This window comes from Formica exsecta, unplaced genomic scaffold (genome assembly GCF_003651465.1).
Source record: "Formica exsecta isolate Colony F162 unplaced genomic scaffold, ASM365146v1 scaffold218, whole genome shotgun sequence".
NCBI classification, from domain to species: Eukaryota; Metazoa; Arthropoda; class Insecta; order Hymenoptera; family Formicidae; genus Formica; species Formica exsecta.
Window position 1 is genome coordinate 68,469 of NW_021849477.1, and position 24,047 is coordinate 92,515.

Consider the following 24,047-nt stretch of genomic DNA (forward strand, 5'->3'; position numbering starts at 1 on the left):
AATTTGATTGGATTGAAAGGAAAAAGAGCGCATTTGTACTAACTTTTATTTGACAAATAAAAAGTATCCGTTACAAATAATTGTAAACTGTATATCTTATACAGTACACACATCGTGATACGAACGAGTGTATAGCGCTCACTTTCTCTCTCTCCCTCTCTCTCCCACTTATAATCATAGTGCTCTCACGTTTTTACCTTCCAAAAACCCGATTCTCTTTCTCTCTGTAATAATCGATTTATATATATATATCTGGCATTAATATATTTCCTCCATGCTCTCGGACATGCACTCTCTCGCGTTACATTCGCACACACACACGCGTGCTTACGTGCCTCTCTCGTCGTATAGTGTGAAACGGATTACATCTAACAAGTGTGTTAAAAGAAAAATGCATACACGCGGACGAAGCTTCACGCGGGACAATTTTGATTCAGTTTCTCTCGTTTACGGGGTCGCACGCCTGTCTAAATTTCCAAAAAAAAAAAGATTCGCTGAAAAAAAAGATTCCTATGTAAACTTTGGCGGACCGAGGCGATTCCGCAAAACTGTTCACAGATCGATAATCCTGACGTTTTTTCTTCTGCATTGAAATCATTAAAATGATTAATATTAGTCAATCTAACTCTCCAAAGAATACAAAATAAATACATAATGTAACACAACGCGTTTCAGAGGAGAAAAAAAATTCAGATCTCTCTCTCTCTCTCTCTTTCTCGGTATTCTGAACCCGAATATGAACAATGATACAGTGTACGAACTAAAAAATAACTATTATAAAAAAATAAGGAAATCTCATTGTGAAAAATCGCAGCAGTTTCTTCTGTGAACAGTCGATCGAAATCCGTTGCTGTAAAAAATATGGGACATTTTTAAATCTATGTAAGACTCATCGCACGCACAGATTTACATCCGCACGTGACGAATCACGTGTTTAGCGGTCGGTACGCTGTCATCTATAACGGACAGTATGCAGTCAAGATGCTTAAAAATGCCCTTTTGTAGGTACCCCGGTAAAAGAAGGGAAGGAAAGGGGGGGGGGGAGGGAGGGGAAGGAGTAATGACTGGACTACTGATCAGATTAAATGTATTCAGGGATTCAAGGAGAGAGAGGAAAGGGTGATATTATGAATTAACGCGGGGTCGGCCATCGGTAACGGGAAAACTAGAAACGGCGATCATAACGTTAGATTGACCATAGCTTCTTTTATCAAGGTCAAGGGTTATACAGTCCGGCATGCGTCATGATAATCATAACTCTTCGAGAATTAAATTCATTATTCTCCGGGGCGGTTCTTCAATCACGATCGCTCGAACGGCTGCAGTATATAACGCTTTTTTAGTACAATTTAATTGCACTTGGAAAAAATTACCTATACGGCCGCTATTTGTTAAAAAATACAATCGCTCGAGCAGAGTTGCGTTTCACAAGATAGTGCTATTGCTACGTTAAAAGTATGTATTTACAGGTCATGTTATACGTCGAATTCGGCGTATGTTACTTTTGAGACTGTAGTTGTCATATCTTGGTGTGAAGTTTCGAATCGAAGATTTTACACATATTGACGAGGGTGATCGTGATAAAGGATCCCTAGCTGCAATATAATTAACGGCAACAGCGTCGTGGCTTCGTTTCGATAATCTACATCTCACGTTCTCTCGTGTAAGAGAGGCGTTCTCTGTACAATATATAATAGAAAAATAACTATAGAGGCGAATGAGTAACAAACTGAAAAATATGCTTCATTTGAGTCATCGTCAGAAAGTAATTCGGACATGATAACATCATTTTTTACCGAAATATATTATACAACTAATACACAACAGACTTCGTTGCAGATTCACTATCGATTTCATTGTCCCCTAAACCGTTTGGTTTCCTTTTCGCCGATGGTGCCCCCTTATATTTACTCTTACATGTCTCTTCGTTAAGCCTAATTACTTTTACTAATTATAACACTAAGAACGCAGTTTATGCATCCCCTATAGATAAAGGTATAATTAGTACAGATTTAGGGTGGGATATAATAACGTAAAAGATATCCTTATCAATAAATTGTATGATAATAATAATCAATATATAGTAACTACAATAATATATAATAATGCAACAGCAGAGAAACGGTGTATGCGGCAATTAAGGAAGGGGAAAGGATGTTAGTGGATCTTATGTACAGTTTTTTTTCGCGATATATTTTTGTTACTTCTTTTCTCTTGCAAATATATTTGCCTAGTGTGAAATCTTTTTTTCTCTCTCTCTTTCTCTCTCGTTCTTCGTCGCTGTCTCGATCGAATCTCTTCGCTCTTTCGACACTGTTGCCCTCGCATTCACTCTATGTGCATTTACTCATACATTTCAATAGAGAAGATTAAAGTTTGTAAAAAATTTATCAAAAAGCTGGAAAAAAACGTAAGGGGAAAAAAGTGTGCGTTGTCAAGTTTCGATGCTCAGGAGTCGCTTACGCGTATAAACGGTTTCAAATTGGCTGTTTCGCGCCAGCGTCTCGATTATTCGTTGACACACTATATAGTTCGAAATTAAAACGTTAATTCCATCGGATGAAAGGGAACAAGATCTAACGATAATTTAAAAAAAAAAAAAAAGAGAGAAAAAGAGGGAGATACGATGTCTCGACGTAAAAGCTCGCGCTATTACAGTAGAGAAGGGATCATTCTTTGGATTTCTCTTTCAAGCGATAAATACGTTTTCTCGGGAATGCTAACATCGGGGAACACGATGCGATTGCTCGCCAGTTTGAAACCCCTCCCGCTGTCACATCGACAGGGTATGTGTATGTGCCTCGGACACGATATCAATAAGAGAGTTCTATACTAAAAAAAAGGCCGACATCGAAAATGTTAGCGGTACTCGATTCGTAGATCAATTTACTTTGCAGGCTGCGATGGGCGGCTACCATCCTTGAGAATAGTATCTCGCTACATCAAGGTCACGTTAGCATAGACCATTAAGCGTTTCTCTTCCTGGGAGAGGGTGATTCACGTGTGGTGTATTTGTATATGTATAAATTCTACAGATCATCCTCCTGCGCACAGCGCTCTGCCGGAAATTGTTTCCGTGGGTGCACGTCAGCATGTGTACTTGTTTCAGTTTCCACTTTCTCAGCGTTTACATGTTTACCCAAGAAATATTTCTAAAAAAAAATTACAAAAAAACGCATCTTTGGCTCCCCCTCCCCCGAATGCACCCATGGCTTAGTAATGATCTGCATTCTCGTGTACGCTGAAACAGAAAAAGTAACGAAATTTTCGTTTAGTCGAAGGCCGACGAGAAGATCAGAATTTGAAAGAATAGGAAGAAAGATGAAGGAATTAGAATGATATATACGTAGCATATATTTCTTTTTTCTGATATATTAATTTCTAGAATTTTTTTTCCCTAAGAGCTATTTTCTGAAGATGTTTTCATAGACGATTAAATAAAAATGCAAAAGACAAGAATGCAAGCATCTCACGCGTTGCGCAAGTTGAGATTAAACAATATTGATATGAAAAGCCTTAATTTAATGATATCTGAGCGATGCGATCTCGATACTATAAACATACAGCGAATAATGACGTAGTGATAATAGTGCTCGAAGTTTCAATCATATTAATATACGTCAAGAATGGAAATTAATTATGTTAAGTTATCAGAAAACCGGGATGGTTCGGACGTGAATAAAGTGTTATACATCACTTCTTCATAGCCACTACTCGATAATTATATAAGCACATTTGTTATAAAAGGCGCTACTTTTAGTCGAGCGAAATTACGGCGCGTCGATGAGCAAACGAGGCGTAGCGGGGATGATGTTAGTTCCGAAAGCAGATCTCGGGGGAGGCGACGTTCGTAAGCGCCTTTGTAGGATGATTAGTGATTCCTTGTTACATCGAAAGTAGAACAACAAAATCACTAGTCTTCCATACAACGGTGCTCCATTTTCCCTCATGCTGGGCTAGAGACTCTCTAGCGCGTCGTTCTCCTTTCTTCGTTCGTTTCTCTCCGTCTCGATTCCTCCTCCACCATTGCAAGTTTGTTACATTCGCCTCAGTTCGTTTGGTTAATCGGATTGTGTTAGTTCCTAGAGGTGAGATGAGATGACCCGATGACGGCAATGCCGGTTATAAGCGAGCGGATGAAGTACGAAGAATCGTGCGAGAACGGCAGAGGAGAGTACTCCGATCGGACACGCCATATAAAATCGAAGAGTTTGAATATCACGACGTATATCATTCACAGACTAATTATATTTTTTTAAATTATTTATATTTGTCGAGATTCAAGATAATTATATACGTGGATTCTGTTCCTTTTCTTCGATTTTATTTTAACAATATTTTCTTTATTATTATCAAAAATTGTGTGCAAAGTTTCGCAAAATCATAGCGAAATAGCGACGCATAACAATATGTATTACAATATCATTTATCATAAACTTTTATATCGCAGTTTTTATCACGTAATTAGAAGGACGGTATACGTTTAAATGTGTTAAATATCGATACCTCATAATGTATTCTCTCATTTTTATTTAGCAGCGTTATTTGACAGTAAATGTTTGATTTCAAGTTTTGCCAATATAATATAAGGATAGCGTTTAATGTTAATATGAAATGAAAAGCGAATGCCTATGTTTAGCATTAAGTATATAATAAGAACATACGTCGTAATAATTACCTCTGCTGTAGCAGGTACTGGGCCATTTGTATCTGACTGGGAATCCCGGTAATAGTAATGATACGATCGTTACTGCCAGGCAGTGGCTCATCTATAGTTATTCCGGCACCACTGTCGGACCTGATTTTTCTGATTCGCGCACCGCCTTTGCCAATTATGGCTCCAGCCAACTGCAAACAAGAACAAAATTTTATAAATCAGCTCTCTCACACTTCAACATGTAGCCTAAGAGCAAGTACAATTTAATCTAAAACATCATAATCATTGTTAAATATTTTTTTCATCGAGAATATAGATAAAATACGATAAGTATTAGCTTAATCAACTTACGTCTTTGGGAATGGTGACTTGTGTACTGGTCTTGTTTCCGCTCATGTTGCCCTGGTTGCCTTGATTGTTTCCACCTATAGGTGGGCCACCACTCATCCCCAAGTTACCGCCGCCACCTAGGCCATTAGGCGCGCCTCCTTGCATACCCCATCCATCACCTGTGACAAAAGAAACATTAATGGACTCGTATTTCACTGGTATGCGCGGATTCTCAAATATATATGATATTTTGATGACATACGACGATTTAACGGAATATTCGTCATCCGTATCTTATCAGCATTTTAATCTCCAACGGTATTTTAATATTTTCTCTCGCGATTAAAAATATTTTTCTTCCCGAATCATCGGTTAAAACGCTAAAAATCAAGATGGTTCTTTGATCATCGCCGCGCGCTTCGACGGGTCATCAATAAAAAAGATTCCTCCTCACCATTGTAATTTCCGCTCGCGTAGGGTGGCGGTCCGCCTCGGTTTCCACCATATCCTCCACCGCCGGCGCGGCCGCCGTCGTAACCGCCTCCGCCACCGCTGTTGCCTACGCGGGAATTACCGCCGTATCCACGATCCGGCGGGCCACCGGACATTCCTCCTCCGCCGCTATTGCCGCGTGGACCGCCTCTCGCTGGCGGCGGAAAGCCGCGGTTCATGTCACCAGGACCGCTGCCGCGATTGTCGCGTCTGGGTGGCATTCCGCTGCCAGCGTTACCTCCGGCGCCAGCGCCATTGCCGCCGCCGCCGCCGCCGCCTCCACCGCCGGCACCGCGACCACCAGGCCCGCCGAATCCACCGACCTTGCCCTGATTACCATCGGCGCTGCCATAGCCGCCGTAATCGTCGGCGTAATAATCGTCAAAGTTGTGCGGGTCGTAAGGGTTGTTCACACCCTTCAATGGTGACTGGAAAATAAAAATGCGACGTTATTCTTCTTTCTTGGTAATCGATTATAGACATGCAAATAAAGCGAAAACGTTCCATAAAAACTTAGAGAAATTTTTTTTTTTTTTTTTTTTTTAAACGTTATCTCTAGATTAGAGTAACATGTATAAACGGAATATCGAGACACTTTGTATGCGTAGTACAAGGATACGAAACAAATCATTCGCGCCTAACAAAAAAAATCGCATTCGCTCGTACGTGCAGGATGTAGCGGATGTAACCGCTCGATTTATAGGAAAGTCATGATCTCTATACTTACTGTCTTAATGGTGGCGATCAATTCGCGTATGCATTCGATGCACGTCGTGGGTTTCCCACAGATGCTGATGAGGCGATCCGTGCTGCGGGGGCAGGTGTTGGAATAGATCTTGATCCTGGCTCCGGTTTTCTGGAACATAAAAGATATTCGAGCGCGTTAGACGACGTTGTACGACAGCCACTCAAGGATCGGGATAAATTCCGGAGAACTTTTCGCGTATCGATTTGCATCGAGAGGAGGGAATTGATACCGAGAACTTCCATCATTGTCGGAAAGTTGAAAGAATTCGAGTAGATAACGGTTTTACAATAAAGTTTACGCTTATTCTGGAATCTGGATGCGGATAACGCGCATATATCAAAGAATTCTTTTACATACGATTCTCTAGATTATGCTTGATTTATGCTTCCGTCTTTTCCGCCATTAATTGACAATTATGTGATCTCAGCTGATATAGTAATAGCTCAACGAGCTCGTCGCGCTCTTTTCTTTTAATTACACGCCAATGTAACGTGAATCGTGCGAATGCGATAACTCGAGTCTGTCTACTTTTTCGAGTCTACAACTCTCACTCACCCCCAGTTAACGATCTAACAATGCTCGAATGTTTTCGTCCTCGCTACGCTAATCTGCACCCCGTTCTTTTTGCCGCAGAGACTTCTAAGTAATACCTCGAGACGACAATGGTCAGATCGCGTGCTGATAGTCGCTTAACAGTCTACCTAACAGTAGAGACCACTTTCTCAGATCGTGAACACGCTACGTCGAGACGGCTAAGTGCAGCACGTCGGGTGATTCCTCAAATCTTTCTCCGGCTAGTTTCGACTTGTCGTCCGCGTCATAAAAAGTAAAAAGAAAAAAAAAGTCGGCGACCGTAAAACTTTCAAAGATAACGGGCGTTATCAAATGTTGCGTTGCCGTTACACGAAAGTACATTTATACAACCACGGGACGATGAAACCGATAGACAATGACGTACGTATATACAGGCTGGACATCCGGAGATGCGGCTTTGATGCGAATAACGCAAAAGCGAAAAATTGCCGATAATATCGACAGCTGTGTGCACAAACGCGAAATATCCAAAACAGATAACAATCTAGTTCGCGTGTATGTACACAAAGTGTGTCCGGCAACCATTGGTATTGTGCGGAGAAATCGCGCCGTTTAATTACGCAGATCAAAGCAATTCCCCCCCCCTCTCTCTCTCTCTCTCTTTCCTCCTACCTGAATCCCCTACCAATCTCGTACAGGTCCATTCAAACGATGTTTCCGATGCAGACGTTTGGTAACAGGGATGCCTGGATGCGGCGTTAATTCCGAAGTGATAGAGACTCGAGAGAAGGATATACGTATACATATATAAAGGTAGATGAAGAAAGAGAGAAAACAAATGCAATTTATACTCTGGCAGTTTAATCGTCTCAGTTTCACGAGGCAAGAAATTGCATGTGTTTTTTTTCGAGAAAGCGAAGGCAAGACAACATCCGCTTTATTTCAGTGAAAATAAAGATCGACGATATCTGATTGCTGGCGAATGAATGGCAAACGAGGAGAAATATCGCTCGGATATGCCTATAATTAGTCAATGGAATTTAAATGCTTAAGAGAAATAAAAAAAAGTCTTGTGATGTCACAAGATACAATAGTTTTTTATACAATAGTTTTTTGTCTCGAATTTTGTCGCTGTCGAGATTCGAAAAAAAAAATCGATAAAACTACATGCACCAATGTTTACGATACTCGCGCCTTCGGCGTATAAATATGATTTTAATCAAATTAATTAATTCAGACGATACGCGTGCATCAGCCAGATCAATCTCTCGGCGTGATAGAAATGGAAATAAATAGAGATCTTTACATGCGCGATAGAATCATTTAATGGATTGGTAAATTGATTGAATTGTATTTTCGCAGCATTATTCTTTGATAGGGTCACGTTTGCATTCCATTTCCTTTTTCATTTCAATTCGCGAGTATATCGTGACATTAAGTTTTCATTAACTAACCAGAAATGTATCTCTCGAGCTTACGAGTAATAAGAATCTTATTTATATACCGTAATGCCAAAGTAAGATTTATAAGGGAGGAGCTGGCAACGCAACTTTGATAATTAATTGACGAAGCTCGAGAGAAAGAAAAATAAAAGACGAAAATGAAAGCTTCTCGTTGTAGTGCTTCTTGACTCGCGTTTCTCGCGAACAAGGGGTCTCGGAGAATTTTCGAAAGAAACTTCCGCTCGCCTGGGGCCCGAACTTCCATCCTTTGACATTCGATATCGGTAGACTTGAAAAGAACAACGTGGATCGATTGTCCTTTGAAAGAGGCAATGTGTTGTAAATATAGCAACGTAAGTTATATCATTGAAGAGAGTGTGCGCTTCGAGAGATTTTGAGATTGCTTTTGTGTGACGGTAGGAGATTATCTTTCGGACGAACGCGTTACATGAACGATACATTGTACGCAAATACCGATAACACGAAACGTCTGACAGGAAATTCTCTATAATCGATCTCACGATTGTTCAGAAATGCGCTGTAGCTGTGTATAGATTTTCAATTTTCCAAGAGTTTCAGGACTTTCGAAACTTTCCGGGACAAAACGATCGCGGGACTTTCTCCGCGAGTTGAATTTTCTTGAATATTCAAGAGTCGAAGATAATTAATGGTTTCCCGAAGTTTCAAGGTCGCGAACTTGAAATAATGCCATCCCACGTACGTTAAACTTCGACATTTATATTTATACAGCATAATGAGAAAGCGCGCTAATTTTTAGAAAGATAACTTTTATATCACATTCATATTAAAATTCAAATTTAAAAAAATATATAAGAGAAAACTAATAAAACACATATTTGCATAAAATGTGCGAGTAGAGATAAGAAAATTTTTTACAGAAACGAAAATGAAGGATGCGGATAGTTTTAATAGGCTTATGGCAATTCGGCGCGAATACATCCGAAGGACTTCGAAGTCCTCGAAGTCCTGGCGGGATAACCATAGGGAAACACGGCTTTGTGAGAATAAGCTGCATTGCGCCCAAATACGCATTTGCTTAACAGTCCTCCGCCACAGTGGCATCCGTGGCAGAAGTCTGGAGTTTGCAAACTTCCACGGTATTACGAGCGGGGCGTGATGAACTAATCTAAACATGAATCGCTCTATTCAATTCAATGCGACGAACTTCTATCCCTGCGGTAAGTTGCCTGCCGCTAAAACTGCGCTTACCTAAACGCTAAACCCGTCAACAATATCGCTCGATACTAATTTCGACATTTGTGTCAACTATACGCAGCATACGAGTTAACGATCTCGGATATTATATTCGATATTCCTGTTCTACTTTATTTTTTTTTTTTTTTTTTTTGTATTTCCTGTCTGTGATCATTATTTATATGTTTTTCTTTAACGAAGAATTTTCATTCGTTGCTAATTGTCTCAGAGGCAAAACATATTTAAATGAAACACATTTAAATATAGATAGAAAATTTTGCAATTAATCTAATCATGAAAAGAGTCAAAAATAATATTCTAACTAAAATGGTTTTTGCAAGATGATAGTAAAATAATGATATATTTAATAACGTGAAAAAATTACGTTTCCATAAGAAGCAAGTATGCATATTCGACTATCGCGACATTATCATCTATTATGTGAATATTGCGGCATCATTATTGGTCGAATAAAGAATGTACCTAATGCATTTTCATGAGATCGTGCTGCTTACGTACGTGAATCTACACATCGATGCCGCAGAAATCGTCGGGAAAGAGAGCCATCCGTTGGCTTGATTACTATCACAGTGACTGCGCAGTGATATATTTCAACGTCCAAGACGTATACGAAAACGTGTCGCTATTATATCGCAACACAATCGTTTCTCTCGAGATTTCTTCCTTAGAATCAGGTGAGCTCCGATACAAATTCTTTATGTGACTGTGACCTATGTAAATATTGAAAACTCAGACGCGCGAACTCCATCTCGGGTTAAATGAAGCGAGACCCTCCGTTTTACAAATCGACGTAGCATCATCGCCAAAATATTGTAGAGTTCTAAACTTTCTCAATTGTTTTCGGTTGAATTGTTCAATATTCCACGGTTCGTACATCTAAATAAGTAGATTAAAATTTATATTCCTCAATATCGCAAACTGTGATAGACTAATCACAGAACTTTTGACGGATACTTTTATCCGCATACACTCAAACGAATAACAGCGATTAATATCATATTAATAAAAAGCAAGAGAATTGCAACGGCCTGCTCTACATGATAGAAATATGAACGAAGAGATAAAAATTATAAAATAAATAAGGCGCGACCGCTCGATATCGCGTGAGTGCGTGTTTTGTCGATAATATGTTTAATGCTAAAAAAAACATGCGTGAAAGTTAAGTACGAGAAACCCGTCTGCCGCCATCGACATCCGCGAGGTGAAAAGAAACGAAGCCACTGGCCGGAGCAGTGACTCCGCGAACGCGCGAGGAGACAAAGCGACGTAGCGCGACCCGGCCCGTCGAGAAACTCACCTTTGTCCGGCATACTCCGGCCTGTTTTCCCTTTCAAAGTGCCATTCAAAGCACACGATCCGATCAAGATCGCGGACGTCGAAATAGATCGCGCGCGCGCGCACGTGCGTTGTTCCAAGGTGAAGCAGAGCGAAGGAACTTTTATGTAAAAGTGATATTCTACGGTAAAAAGCAGTTCGATTATTACTCGAAAAAAACGCAGTTAAATGTAAAAAACAGAGTACAAGAGTATTTTTCATTGTCGAACTTTTTCATAAGTGTTTTTATTTTTCTTTGCAACCTTTTTCCTCAGCCTTGAACCACGATGAATAAATATACGATCGACGAAGTTGCTCTGCACGATCATAGTCAGGATCTGTGGATAATAATACATGGAAGTGTCTATAATCTCACGTCGTTCCTGACGGAACATCCTGGCGGCGAAGAGGTATTGCTGGGATTAGCAGGACAAGATGGAACAGAATGTTTCGATAGCATCGGTCATTCTGACGAGGCGAAACAACTTCGAGAAAAATATAAAATTGGAGAAGTAACGAATCAGGGAAGCGCAGTTCAATCGAAGACAACTAGTGCAGATGAACAGATAACAGGTTATTTTCTACTTCAATTGTATTCCTAATCATACAAAAATCTATAGATTTAATATCAGTATTTTATAGATAAAATATATCAGATTTTTGTTCTTAACGATTATTTATTAAATTGCCAGTTTTCTAAAAATGAATTTATATGTATTTATATTTTTGTCTGTATCTTCTCTCAAAAGAATATTTTGACGTGATTACGATAAAATGATAAATAATGTACGTTAACAATCCAACAACTGTTATAAAGACAGTTATTACAATAATTTTATTGCTGCCCTAATGAAAGTAATAGACATAAAAGTCGTTCGTCTCTCAATATCACTATGGTTTAAAAAATATTTTCTTCTTTAAGGAGATATAACAGAACCAAAGATAGACGACTACGACGACTCCGATCATCAGTATCAAGCACAAACGAAACAAAAGTCTTCGCTTCAAGGGTTCATTTACTCAATTGCTATCGCAATTTATGCTTTTATATTCTACTATTACTATCAAAATATGTAATTTGAAACGTTTCACGTGCTATGTACACAATACAGATAGTTAATTTTAGCAAAATTCTACGCAAAATGCAATGTTATATGAAATTTGTTCCATCAAAAATAAATTTGTTAGGCTTTTTAAATTTTGTTTCTCTTGTTTATTGTTAAGTTTTTCAAGTAATTTATTATCTTTATAGAGCGATATAAAACTGTATCTCTTAAACTCTGCGTTGAAAGAGATATGCGTTTATATTGCAAAGTTAAACAATTATTTTCGTGATACTCTGACGAAAGATCATTAAACTAAAATTATATAATTCGGATGAACATACTTGTGTGTCTGCTCATAATAATTTTACATATTAAAGTAGAAAGTTCCTTATTGCTGTGTTTCTATAATTAAATTTATACGTTATAATGTAACCTGTAACGAAGCGGCCGCTGAAAAAATATATTCGAACGGTTCGACAAAAATCCGATACATTTTATGTAACTCTTTTCATTTTAGTTTCTAATTTTGACACACGCTTATATAAGCAATATTTAAATTTATGTTTGAAATGTACGTCCTGGAAAAAAAATATTAGTATATTATCTAAAATTCATCGTGTATCAGTAATAAATATTTATTATATATTGCAGGAAAACTGCTATCTTATCGCATAAGAAAATACCGAATGTGTGTATACGTGTGTAAGAGAAAAAAACATTTTGTTGATAGTAATAAACGGTATATAACCACGTTACTATTATTGGCTAAAAATATTTGTCGCAGAAAATTTAATAAATATATCAATATATCTTTTCTACGTATACACATATTGCGAAATTGTGTGTCTCTGGTGAATGGACATTTCGTCGACCAACTCTACTATCGTGCTTATCTTCCTGCAACATGCATGCGGATAAATAGTCGCGGCGTCACCGTGACTAGACGCGTTTGCATATGAATCGAACGTCATGCTACATAATAATACGCGAGTCCACAAGAATAGAAATGATACGAGCCCGATAAAAAAATTCTAAGGAAATATAATTTATTATTCTTATATATTACATGCTTTCGAATTTTAATAGAAGTTTCGAATGATTTCATATTCTAATCGCGGCTATATATTATCGCGATGGATAGCTAGAGATAATTACGTAATTATATAATAAATAATATATTTTTCAATCTTTGCACTGACCATATGGTCCATCAGATTCAACATGACATGAATGTATTTTTACTCATTAGTTTCATCTATCTGAATGCCATTACGAATTTTCTGATAAAAAATATCCTTCTCGACCTAGTTTGTGAGAGCTCTATGAATGATAAAATATAATTATTCGTTTGAAAATAATACGAATAAAATATACTGATAAAATTTACTGATATTTCTAAATATTTTACACAGGCGTTAATATGTCAAACTAAATTGATAAATTTGATTTGGCGGAGTTGCTTTATCAACGAATAATCTAGAGGATTATACAAACACAAGAATGGATTCACACTATGAAGAATAAAGTCATTTTATGATATATATTACGTACACTTTATCAATGCCATTCCTATATGAATGCTGCACAAATACATATATGTATAGTACTATACAATCAGCAGGCATTCGTGATTGGAGCCATTTGATATCGAAAACCTTCTGTGAAATAGGATTCTGATACACCATAATTATTCAAAATTTCTTTATCAGGTCTCGTTATGAAGAACGAAAGGAGAAAGAGAGAGAGAGAGAGAGAGAGAAACATGTGACAAATAATAATTATAACTTTTCCGGCGCCGTTTTCTCTCAAATCACATATTTTTACGCAGTAAACTTGTACCCAGGGAACATTGACTGTGATCGAAGATCTACTTACAGTAGAATCAGCGTAAGAATGATTATACGGTTGGCAACGCTGCTATCTGATAACAACGATGTAGTGGGGCTTAACCCATGACGTGGCGTATACGAAGAGGGGATCATAAAGTTACATGGTCAACAAGTTAGATTCCACAGTGTTTATGCAAGTGCGACTCGGTGCAGAAGCTCGTGGAGCGACATCATCGACAGCGGAGATCAACTCATATCTGCCGATAACGGTGTCTCGATAACGCCTGATTCCGTTCTTCCTCCAGAAAGGTCGATTTTTATCCGCGAGAGCGAAGCAAGTGGAGGTATGTTCGAAGCGATCAACGAATTCTGTCCCGCGAACTCGCTTGGAGGACGAGCTCCTCCTCGCCGAGGGATGATTCGACACGACCGGTTCGTTTCAAGGGAAAGTACGTTAGAGGGATCTTATCGATCCACAATGCCACTTCTCGAATTCGTATCTTGTTTGTTCGGTAGAGATATCTCTCGACGATGATGATCTCTCCACTCGCAGGCCAATTGTTTACACTCGAGACGTGTTTGAAATTTCGAATCGGTATTTCATCGCGAAAACATGAAGTTTCGTAAACAAAGTCATCCAACTGCCGGATCGGACAAAGTTTAATTATATTGTGACGAGAGGAGAACATTTCTCGAACTGTACGCGAACAACTGAGATTACGATTGATCCGTGATTCTTCAAAATTATACATTAATCTCTTCTTCGATAAAATACGAAAAATAAAAACATAACTTTTCTCAGAAAATCTTTTGGGAATAAAGTTTTCATTGGTAAAAATCTCTTTGCTCAATCTTTTCCTATACTCTTTGCGTATTAGGAAATTATTCAAAACGCCCAGATGTCCACATTTCAGAGAAAACTGTATTAGTATAATAGTGGCATATTAGCATATTAGTCCTAAAACCTTGAGCCTAACATGGAATACTTGAAACTTCGATTTAGAAATCGAGATTACGTTATTACGATAAAACAGTGCTCGAATAAATATCTCGGAATGATAAATAACAAAAATGGATATTCAATTGATCATCTTGTTAATATCCATAGATGTATCGATTGCGTGTCAAACAAGTTTTGCCCCTTATTATCTGGTACTTAATAAAGTAATTCGCCGAGTCACTTATAGAAACGTCATTAAAACGTTGTATTATATTCCACGAGATCAGTCGAAAAACAGTCTTATTGCGCGCGGTCTGCTATAAAATAACTGAGGTAGTCTCTCTAGCGCTCGTTACGCAATCAGTCTCTACTGACCTCGGCTTGATTATATCAGACAGCTCATTTTTCATAAACGCCATGAAGCGCATGCATGACATTCTGGAATTATATATTGCCAATCGTAATGTGTATATTTATACAATCGCGCTTTAACTTGTTGAGACTGAGACTTGTTACACGTGTCGAGTTATTTAATAAAATTCAAGAGTATTATATAGAGAATCGTAGTAGATAATCTCTCGTAGATAATCGATTACATTCGCTACATTTTACACGAGACAAAATAATAAATGTATTTCAAGTCTTGCTCTTCATGTCGACATAGTCAATAGTCCTAATACTCCTTTTCATTTTAGGCCGATTGTACGAAGATAAAATAGCACGAAACGTCAACGAGACATGGCGAAAGAGAGGCAATTCACGAGAAGCGAAATCGAGCAGAATGACGAGAAGGACACTGTACTGATCATCTTGCACGACAAAGTATACAATGTTTACAACTTCCTCAACGAGCATCCCGGCGGCGAGGAAGTCCTGTTCGATCACAAAGGCAAAGATGGCTCCGAGGACTTTGACGATGTCGGGCATTCGAACGATGCTATGATGCTGATGAAGCAGTACCAGGTTGGCATGCTCGTCGAATCGGATAGGACGAATCAATCGCCGAAGCAGGGCTGGGTGACGGGATACGGCTTGAAAGAGACAGCTCACATGGAGAGATCCGGCATACCCTTCTACTTGCTCATAGGTGGAATCGCGCTCGCAATGACCATAATATTTTATTCTTTTTAAACAATCGTCTTCGTTGGATAATTGTACGCAACGCGAGAATGATGTGAACGTGTGGATAGTGTGATAAAACGATGCACAGAATGTAGGAACATTCTCACATTATTTTAATGCCATTATGTTTTCGAGAATACGTATCTCTAACAATAAGTAATTAATTTTGTTTTGATGGGAGAGGTTTTATTTTGTACACTTGTATTTCTCAAAGCGGTTAATGTTCGAATGATAATTTCAATATACAATATATACAATATTTATAAATGAAGGTATATAATTAATTACTAAAAATATGAAAGGACTATCGATTTTTGTAAAACATTTTTTTATTAAAATTAGAACATATTCGCCAATTTATTGGATTAACTTTAATCATCAAATTAAACATTTCCTTACGTAAATTGCCAAGTTAAAACAAGTTTTATCTGACGTCTTATCGAACTAATTTTTACTGCTGTGTAAGCAAGTTGCTTAAGTTAAAACAGTTTACTTTATATGCAAATCGGACAAATTAAAGAAACAGTCATTATATAACAATGATATGATGAATAAACAATTATATACAATGTCGACGCTGCAATAAAAACGAAAAAACCAAACTGATGGAAAAAAAGAGAGAGAAACAGAAATAGGGAGAGTATGTCAAGAGAATATGAGAATATGGAATGTTCGACTCTCGAAATTGGAGAAAAATATCGGGACATAGCAAAGTATATAATTATAGATATCAGGAAACTTATATACGCACAAATTGTTTTGAAAAATTTCTGAAAACCAAATATATATAAATTCTTTATATGATTTTGAATTTTCTATAAAACTACAAATTTAATATTTGAAGCATTGAAAAAATATCAATTTTAATAAAAAATGTATATATAAAGAGCTAAAGAGATAATTTAGTGACTGTTGAGAAAATATTTGATAACTCGTATCAATTCAATAGATAGCCTTAGAAATCGTCTATGCAGCCTTTTTTAAAGAAATGTGTTATCTATGAATCCAAGATAAGATTATTGCTTTTATCTTAAGTTTATCTAATTAAAATGTATCGACTTTGCTTCGTATTTACTTTGTGGATAACGAAAAATAAGAATTTAATCTATGCGTATCGCATGTTTCGCATTATTTATATCGCATTTTACTTGTTAATGATAAATATCGTTAACATTATCAATTTTCAAATACAATTTTTTTTTTAAACCTAAATTTTTTTAAGCATAAATTTTCGTCACAATATGCTGTTCCACGCCGTATGTTCACTGCTGGGTATTTCTGTGAATTATTGCAAAACGATACGCTAAAAAATGAAATCTGGAAATTTTACAATCCAGAGCGCACATTCTTTTCTATTTGATTATCCACAAGGGAAGATACGAATAAATGAATTGCGCGCAACAATGATAAATAACTAATTGAGAAAGTTAAAAATATTAATGAAGAAGGAGAAAACCACGAGTCAGCTAGTGTTAACGGAAGCGTAAGAATTTAACAACACAACATCTGAAATTAAGGAAAAACGAAAAACACGAGATGATCAATAGAATTCATTCGAGAGTAAATGATACCTTTGCAAGTTGATGAACAAACATCATCCTGCCGAATTGTACTATGTGAAGTAGTAATTTTGATATTTACCTACACATACATTATATCCGAGAAGTATTGATTTTATTTATAAAGACCTTGCATGAGAGCTACTATTCAAACAAGAGTTTTTACCGTGAATCGCCGATAATTTTTATACTAACATCAATGCTAATCGTAACATTGGACGGTCTATTTATTCCTGGACGTATCGAAAATTTACGGGTCCATCAGTCCATCGTGTTTCGGACAAATGATAGAAAGTGGTCGCCACGTTCGACTTGTCCAGTCAACGTCGTCGCATGCGCTGGAACTCGCATGGGAATAGAAGGCGTGAATAAGAAGGGGAAGTTACCGCGATGACATGTGTGGAAAACCGCATATCCTTCCTGTCAACCGTCGGCCATCTGCTTTCCATATCAACTTCCGGCGCCAGTGAAAACTTTGTAATGTACCCAATCCCCCCCGGCTTCTCTCTGGGTCGCGTCGAGTTCTTCAACTCTCATAACTCTCTCTCTCTCTTTTCTCATCCCTTTCATTTCTCTCCGCGAACCCTTTGATGCTGCGCAAAGAGTGACACTCTTCTCGCATGATGAAAGCTTTGCGCGAAACACTGCATCATCGCGTGAAAACCGCGACGTTGGCATTGTCTTGTTATCTTGGTTGTGGCGTTGCGGCGCTTTGGGTATGAGAGCGTCGGATAAGCAACGCAAGCACTGTTACGAGAACAACCATACGCTAATTAAACGAGAGTAAGATCGCGTGTCCGATTTAAATAATCAAATTATCCCGTCCATCTTCAAACAATAATGAATCACACAACGTTTTCATCGTGTATCCTTAATCCAGCCAATTTGAAACGCCGATACGCCTTCTCCTTCTCGACGGCGGTAAATGATCGTTTACATTTAGAAGCCGGTGCAGAAATGCGATTTTTTTCTTATTTGCCGACCTCTCGACGCGGCTGCCGCTCTCTCTCTCTCTCTCTCTCTCTCTCTCTGCGAGAAAGAGGAAACTCGATACGATGCCTTTGAAAAAGGGATTCATGATTCCGCCGCTCTCGAACCGTTCCTTTTTCAAACGTAACTTTGAGAAAACACCCGATGCGTGTCCCAACGAGCGTAAATTTTTCAAAGGACCTGATGTGTTTGCCACTTTAAGAAACCTTACCACCGCGGTAACATACGTGACTTAAGTGAATTTCGCCCTTCGAAAGTAAAAATCTCTCCACCCTTTCATTTATTCTATCGCAGTTTCCGCGATCGTTCGACCGGCGAGTCGTTAAGTCGCCGCGCAGATTGACAGGTAGTCGACAGCTGATGCGAATAAATGACACCGCGAAACGCTCTCTGCGCTGGATGAGAAAAGCGCGAGAACACCGAGTGTTGCAAATCACCTGATCGTTTCGCCAATAGCGGAAAGAACAGAGACGAGAGTAAGAAATACGCAAAAAAAGTAAGCGGGATGATGAGGGGAGGGGGATGAGGAAAATTCTCAAATGGACCTAACGAGTTCTCGTCAGTTTCTCGGTTGCTTCTTGCCGCATTCCCAACGGCCATCCCCCTGTTTTACCCTTGCACTTGTTCCTTTCTTCCTTTCCCGGTGTGGCTCGAAAAGCAGCAATTTTTCCAATCTTTCTTTGATAAAGCGCTTTAACAGAGCATCGTAACAAGATGCTATTTTCCTCGTTGGTGACGAGGAAAATAAACTGAGGAGATGTCGGTGATAACAGGTGCATATACAGGATGGAGAAAGAGAGAAGAAGAAGAAACAAAGTACTCGGGCGCGCTCGGAATCGTCTTAAAACGTTATCCCCGCGTCGGAGATACAATAAATATTCTAGTAAACTCGTATGTGTGCCTACACGCATACGCATATACATGTCGCACAGTCGAGTCGTCCCGTCGCGATCTCGAGGACGACGATATTTCATGCGTGCGAGATGAGCGCGCGGCACGCATACGAATTTATGCGCTCAGCATTCCCGCGCCCTAAAATTGTTTTTCTCTCTCTCTCTTTCTCTTGTTTGCGAAGAGAGTTTCGCGGTTTAACATATGGTACGTGTACATCTCATATGCACATAAGAAGCACGCGAGAATCCGCCGCTGGTCCGCGATAGCGAAGAAGATGAATACGATAAAAACTTAATTGCCCGGGGAGGAATAAATAAAAGCGAAGGAGAAAAAGGGATAGCCTATCGTTCCTTCGCATGGTGCACCGTTCGCAATATCGCGAGATTAATGAGGCGGTAGAAAATTTATCGATATCCCGACCGCGTTCTCGCACCGTCGAAAAATTAGCGAATGACGTTCCACGATCGATCCGCGCTCGCGGCTCTGTTCGCTTCTGCTTGCGAGTTTTCTCAGGATATAATCGCGATGCACGCGCTGACGGAGCCGACTTGTAAGAGAAGCGGCGTTCGCTGCGAGCGAAATTGTCGGCGCGCAGGCAGATTACGAGAACCGTGTGTTTGCGAAGGAGCCCCAGCCAGCGAGACAATACACGTGGAAAACAGCGGGCGTCTCATCGCCCGAGGTAATGCTGGCAAAACTCCGAAATTTCGTTCCTGCCGTGTGGAAACTCCGTTTCGTAAAATTAGCAATATCGTTCTTGGATGGTAGTGGTGGAGGTACTATTCCCCTAGAAAATTCTTACACGCTTCATTTTTATTTTAACGCAGAGACTACCTAAAGATTGCCACTTTTCCGCGGAGTTCTCGGTAGGAAACCGAAACAGAAAATACATATTTCCGGACAGGGATTATTTTTCTTATTTTGTTAAGAAGAATAATGTAATATGTATTGTGTAAGAGAGAAGGGTAAGTTAAGCAATGGGAAGGAAATTCTAATAATATGTTTAATGTTATTATCATTATATTATTTCGCTCGTATATTTTATTCTGTAATAATATAATATTTATAGAATTCAATATTATATTATTTCGCTCGTATATTTTATTCTGTAATAATATATTTATAGAATATAATATTTTCAGCGAGAGAAAATAATATCTTTATATAATTAGGAAAAACATTTATACATATGAATATATGTATCTCTTCTCTCATTTTCTACGTTCTCATGTATCTTTTAAGATTCTCTCTCCGGGAAAAAATTAATATCGAGAACACAGCCATCTTTGTTAAGGAAAGACTACAGATTGATCAAGGAGTTCTTGATCGACGGAATCGCACGATATCTGGCGTACTCTGGTTGAGCCAACGATTACAAAATGATATCCGTTTGCATCGCAGTGAGACATGCGCGCGAGGATATACCAAACGCACGTGGAAAACAGCACGTTCGAGCGAGAATATAAGGGAGGGGGTGCGTCAACGCTCGGGGTTATGCGGACGAAACATCGATCCGCGGAAAATTAAGGCACGACCGTTAGAGCGGCGGAGTACTTATAAAGTTTTCGCAGAACTAGTGGGTAAGATGAGAAACAGGGGGGAAGAAGAGGGGGCGGTGAGAGGTCGAATAATGGGTGCAGCAATCGCGACGGCTGTGTACGCAGTTTCTCGAGGGTGTTTTAACGAACTCCAGACGGCGTCATCGCGAACGACGAGGAACGGAGAAAAACGAGTGTTTCACGAGCGTTGCGGCTGCGAGACCAAATTGTGTCGAGAGGATCGATCGGAGGATCGATGCATTTTCCTCTTTCTTTTGAAGATTTTCTATAAGTAATCTCTTCTTTAAAAATTCTACAAATACATAGAGAAAGATTCTAAATTGTTTCAATTATTCCAGGTCGTATTGTGGATAAACCGAGAAGAATTTATCGCTTTCCATACTTTACTATAACATAATTTAGAAACATTTCAACATGTAAAAGCTGAAATCTTAAAAACGTTGATAATTATTGTGAGATAATTATTATGACGAATGAACAAAATCAAAATATTTATTCATAGCATTTTCATATTTAAAGAGATTTATAGTATATTTTTTAAAAATATCATATTATTTCCGCATTACGTAAAATGTCTGAATTTCTTCGAGTATTAGTGTGTCTCGACCTTTCTTAATTTAATTAAAAGAGAGCAGTTTGTTTTCATGAGTATGCAGTGTACTTACTTTGAAATATTTTATGATCTTTTTCCTCTCTTTTCTACATAAAAATACAAATTAAAGTATATATTTTAGTTTGTAAAACACATTAAGATGTTCCGAAATTACTTTATGCCTATTATATCTATCTTGAATGTCTCGCGACCAATTCGCACTCACGACGATGATCAAAGTGAGCATCGGTCACGTGGCGGTGGCAGAGTCCGTCCGTCTCAGAAAAGTCCAAGTTCTTCTCGCGGGCAGTTTAATATCGCTAAAAGCTTTTTAATAAACAGTCTTAGAGTCCCGCGACGAGTGCAGGCCGAAATACGTGCGCGTCGCACACGTATACGCACGTTGGGCGAATCACCTCTATACGAGATTCCCGGGGAGAACAGAAGATTGGTACGTTTTGGTTGAAGAAAGGAGTGGAGAAAAGAACGGCGAGAATAAAGTGGCGCAGGATCGAGGAAGTATCGCGGATATATTCGCCTTTCGTAACGCGGCAGACGCGATATATGAAAATGTAGTCCCGGAGTGGCGGAGAAAGACGGGCGAAAAAAAAGGACATTCTCGGGAGAGTAGGAAAGGGGAGGGGGGGAGGGGGAGAACTGTTTATTTTACGGAGTGGAGCTAAGACGTACGATATTGTCCCCGACAAAGTGGCCGGGTTCTATTTTCGACTCCCTCTCCTCCCTCCCTCCCCACCTTCGACTCTCTCCCTCTCTCTTTCCTTTTTTTTTTGCTCGTACACCCTTTTCGCTGTGCGTTTTCCACGAACAGCGTAAATTTCCGCCCAAGAAAAGTACTCGCAAGCACTCGTTCGCTTATTTTTCTCTATCCCAACCTCCTCTCGCCAAGTCAGGCACGAAAATCTTATTAAGGAGATAACTCGATAATCGTGTCGTACCTCTCGAAAAACAGTGATACCGATTTAATCATCGTGATTGAAAAGTAAAAAAAAATGGCGCTTTGAATCAAATTAGCATTCAAGCGCAAGAGATAATTTCTTTTTATCGAAATGCTAGCGCAATGATAAAAGAACTCGTAGCGATACGTAAAAGATTCTCGGCATTTTAATATACTCTCTAATACGAACATCGATGTAGATTGAAGCGATAAAAAAAAAAAAAGAAATCATTGCAAAATTCCTCTCTCGACGGGGTGCGATTTGAAATTAAAATCTGACGTGCTGTCGACAGAAAGAGTGAAAGGGAGCGCCGAAATTTGCTTCTCTCGACAGACGTGGAAAGTGTACATAATAAAAGCTTCCGGATCAATTTTCTCTCGTTTTCATGAGCCTAAAAAATATGTTCTCTTCTCCATTCTCTTCTCTGCTGCGAGCAAAGAAAATATATATATATATCTACCGATATAGATGTTCACCGATAGAGATTTTGTACATAGTATGTTACGTCACATACTTTCGCATTCGATATTCCTAGAAACGGTGACGTTAATAAAATGTAATTTTCTCCGTTGAATATTGAAGTAATCTATCGATGTAAAATCGGTACTTTTATCGGCGCTTATTTCCCGTTACGATAAACTGTTGCTATATATACTGGAGCTGAAATTAAAGTCGATGACTAAATAATTTTTCTAGAACGATTTATATTTTAATATATAATTCCTATATATATATATATAGAATTTTTCGAAAATGGTTTTTAAAATTAATGATAAAATAAAAAAAAAACTGTGCTAGTTCAATCTAAATATATAGATATTTCTGTACGAGATTAAACTTTAGAATCAAAAACGAATTGAACCCCGAAGTCCTTTCGGATTCGATATAGGTATCCTGGGAATAGACCCCTCAGCGTTTCTCCTTACGAATCTAACCGATAGAAAATTTCCGCCCAAGAAAAGTACGGTGCAATGACACGCAAGCACTCGTTCGCTTATTTTTCTCTATCCCAACCTCCTCTCGCCAAGTCAGGCACGAAAATCTTATTAAGGAGATAACTCGATAATCGTGTCGTACCTCTCGAAAAACAGTGATACCGATTTAATCATCGTGATTGAAAAGTAAAAAAAAATGGCGCTTTGAATCAAATTAGCATTCAAGCGCAAGAGATAATTTCTTTTTATCGAAATGCTAGCGCAATGATAAAAGAACTCGTAGCGATACGTAAAAGATTCTCGGCATTTTAATATACTCTCTAATACGAACATCGATGTAGATTGAAGCGATAAAAAAAAAAAAAGAAATCATTGCAAAATTCCTCTCTCGACGGGGTGCGATTTGAAATTAAAATCTGACGTGCTGTCGACAGAAAGAGTGAAAGGGAGCGCCGAAATTTGCTTCTCTCGACAGACGTGGAAAGTGTACATAATAAAAGCTTCCGGATCAATTTTCTCTCGTTTTCATGAGCCTAAAAAATATGTTCTCTTCTCCATTCTCTTCTCTGCTGCGAGCAAAGAAAATATATATATATATCTACCGATATAGATGTTCACCGATAGAGATTTTGTACATAGTATGTTACGTCACATACTTTCGCATTCGATATTCCTAGAAACGGTGACGTTAATAAAATGTAATTTTCTCCGTTGAATATTGAAGTAATCTATCGATGTAAAATCGGTACTTTTATCGGCGCTTATTTCCCGTTACGATAAACTGTTGCTATATATACTGGAGCTGAAATTAAAGTCGATGACTAAATAATTTTTCTAGAACGATTTATATTTTAATATATAATTCCTATATA

The 24,047-nt window shown here is 38.5% G+C and overlaps 3 protein-coding genes across 10 annotated transcripts in view; 2 read left to right on the forward strand and 1 right to left on the reverse strand.

Moving 5' to 3' along the window:
- Positions 1 to 39: 39 nt before the first annotated feature.
- LOC115235347 (heterogeneous nuclear ribonucleoprotein K) overlaps positions 40 to 24,047 on the reverse strand; it is a 103,682-nt gene continuing 79,674 nt past the window's right edge. For 5 of the 6 annotated variants that reach the window (XM_029807054.1, XM_029807053.1, XM_029807056.1 and 2 more), the window contains 5 exons: positions 6,207 to 6,335; positions 5,442 to 5,907; positions 5,009 to 5,166; positions 4,679 to 4,848; positions 40 to 3,241 (listed from right to left, as the gene is read on the reverse strand). In XM_029807054.1, coding sequence (XP_029662914.1) covers positions 3,214 to 3,241; positions 4,679 to 4,848; positions 5,009 to 5,166; positions 5,442 to 5,907; positions 6,207 to 6,335 — 951 coding nt within the window. In that variant the 3' untranslated portion in view covers positions 40 to 3,213. Of the gene's footprint in view, positions 3,242 to 4,664; positions 4,849 to 5,008; positions 5,167 to 5,441; positions 5,908 to 6,206; positions 6,336 to 24,047 lie in introns of all 6 variants that reach the window. The other variant, XM_029807059.1, reaches the window with a different exon arrangement.
- LOC115235355 (cytochrome b5-like) lies at positions 9,923 to 12,571 on the forward strand. 2 transcript variants are annotated; one of them, XM_029807074.1, is made up of 3 exons: positions 9,923 to 10,113; positions 11,029 to 11,326; positions 11,676 to 12,571. In XM_029807074.1, the coding sequence occupies exons 2-3, from the start codon at positions 11,041 to 11,043 to the stop codon at positions 11,828 to 11,830; spliced, it is 441 nt and encodes a 146-aa protein (XP_029662934.1). In that variant the 5' UTR covers positions 9,923 to 10,113; positions 11,029 to 11,040; the 3' UTR covers positions 11,831 to 12,571. The 2 variants fall into 2 exon arrangements, with proteins under 2 accessions (XP_029662934.1, XP_029662935.1); XM_029807075.1 differs by lacking the exon at positions 9,923 to 10,113 and adding an exon at positions 10,745 to 10,900.
- Positions 13,790 to 17,303, forward strand: LOC115235356 (cytochrome b5-like). Of its 2 annotated transcripts, none has more exons than XM_029807077.1 (2): positions 13,790 to 14,077; positions 15,264 to 17,303. In XM_029807077.1, exon 2 carries the CDS (start codon positions 15,307 to 15,309, stop codon positions 15,697 to 15,699), a length of 393 nt encoding a protein of 130 aa, XP_029662937.1. In that variant the 5' UTR covers positions 13,790 to 14,077; positions 15,264 to 15,306; the 3' UTR covers positions 15,700 to 17,303. The 2 variants fall into 2 exon arrangements, with proteins under 2 accessions (XP_029662937.1, XP_029662936.1); XM_029807076.1 differs by having other exon boundaries at positions 13,791 to 13,972.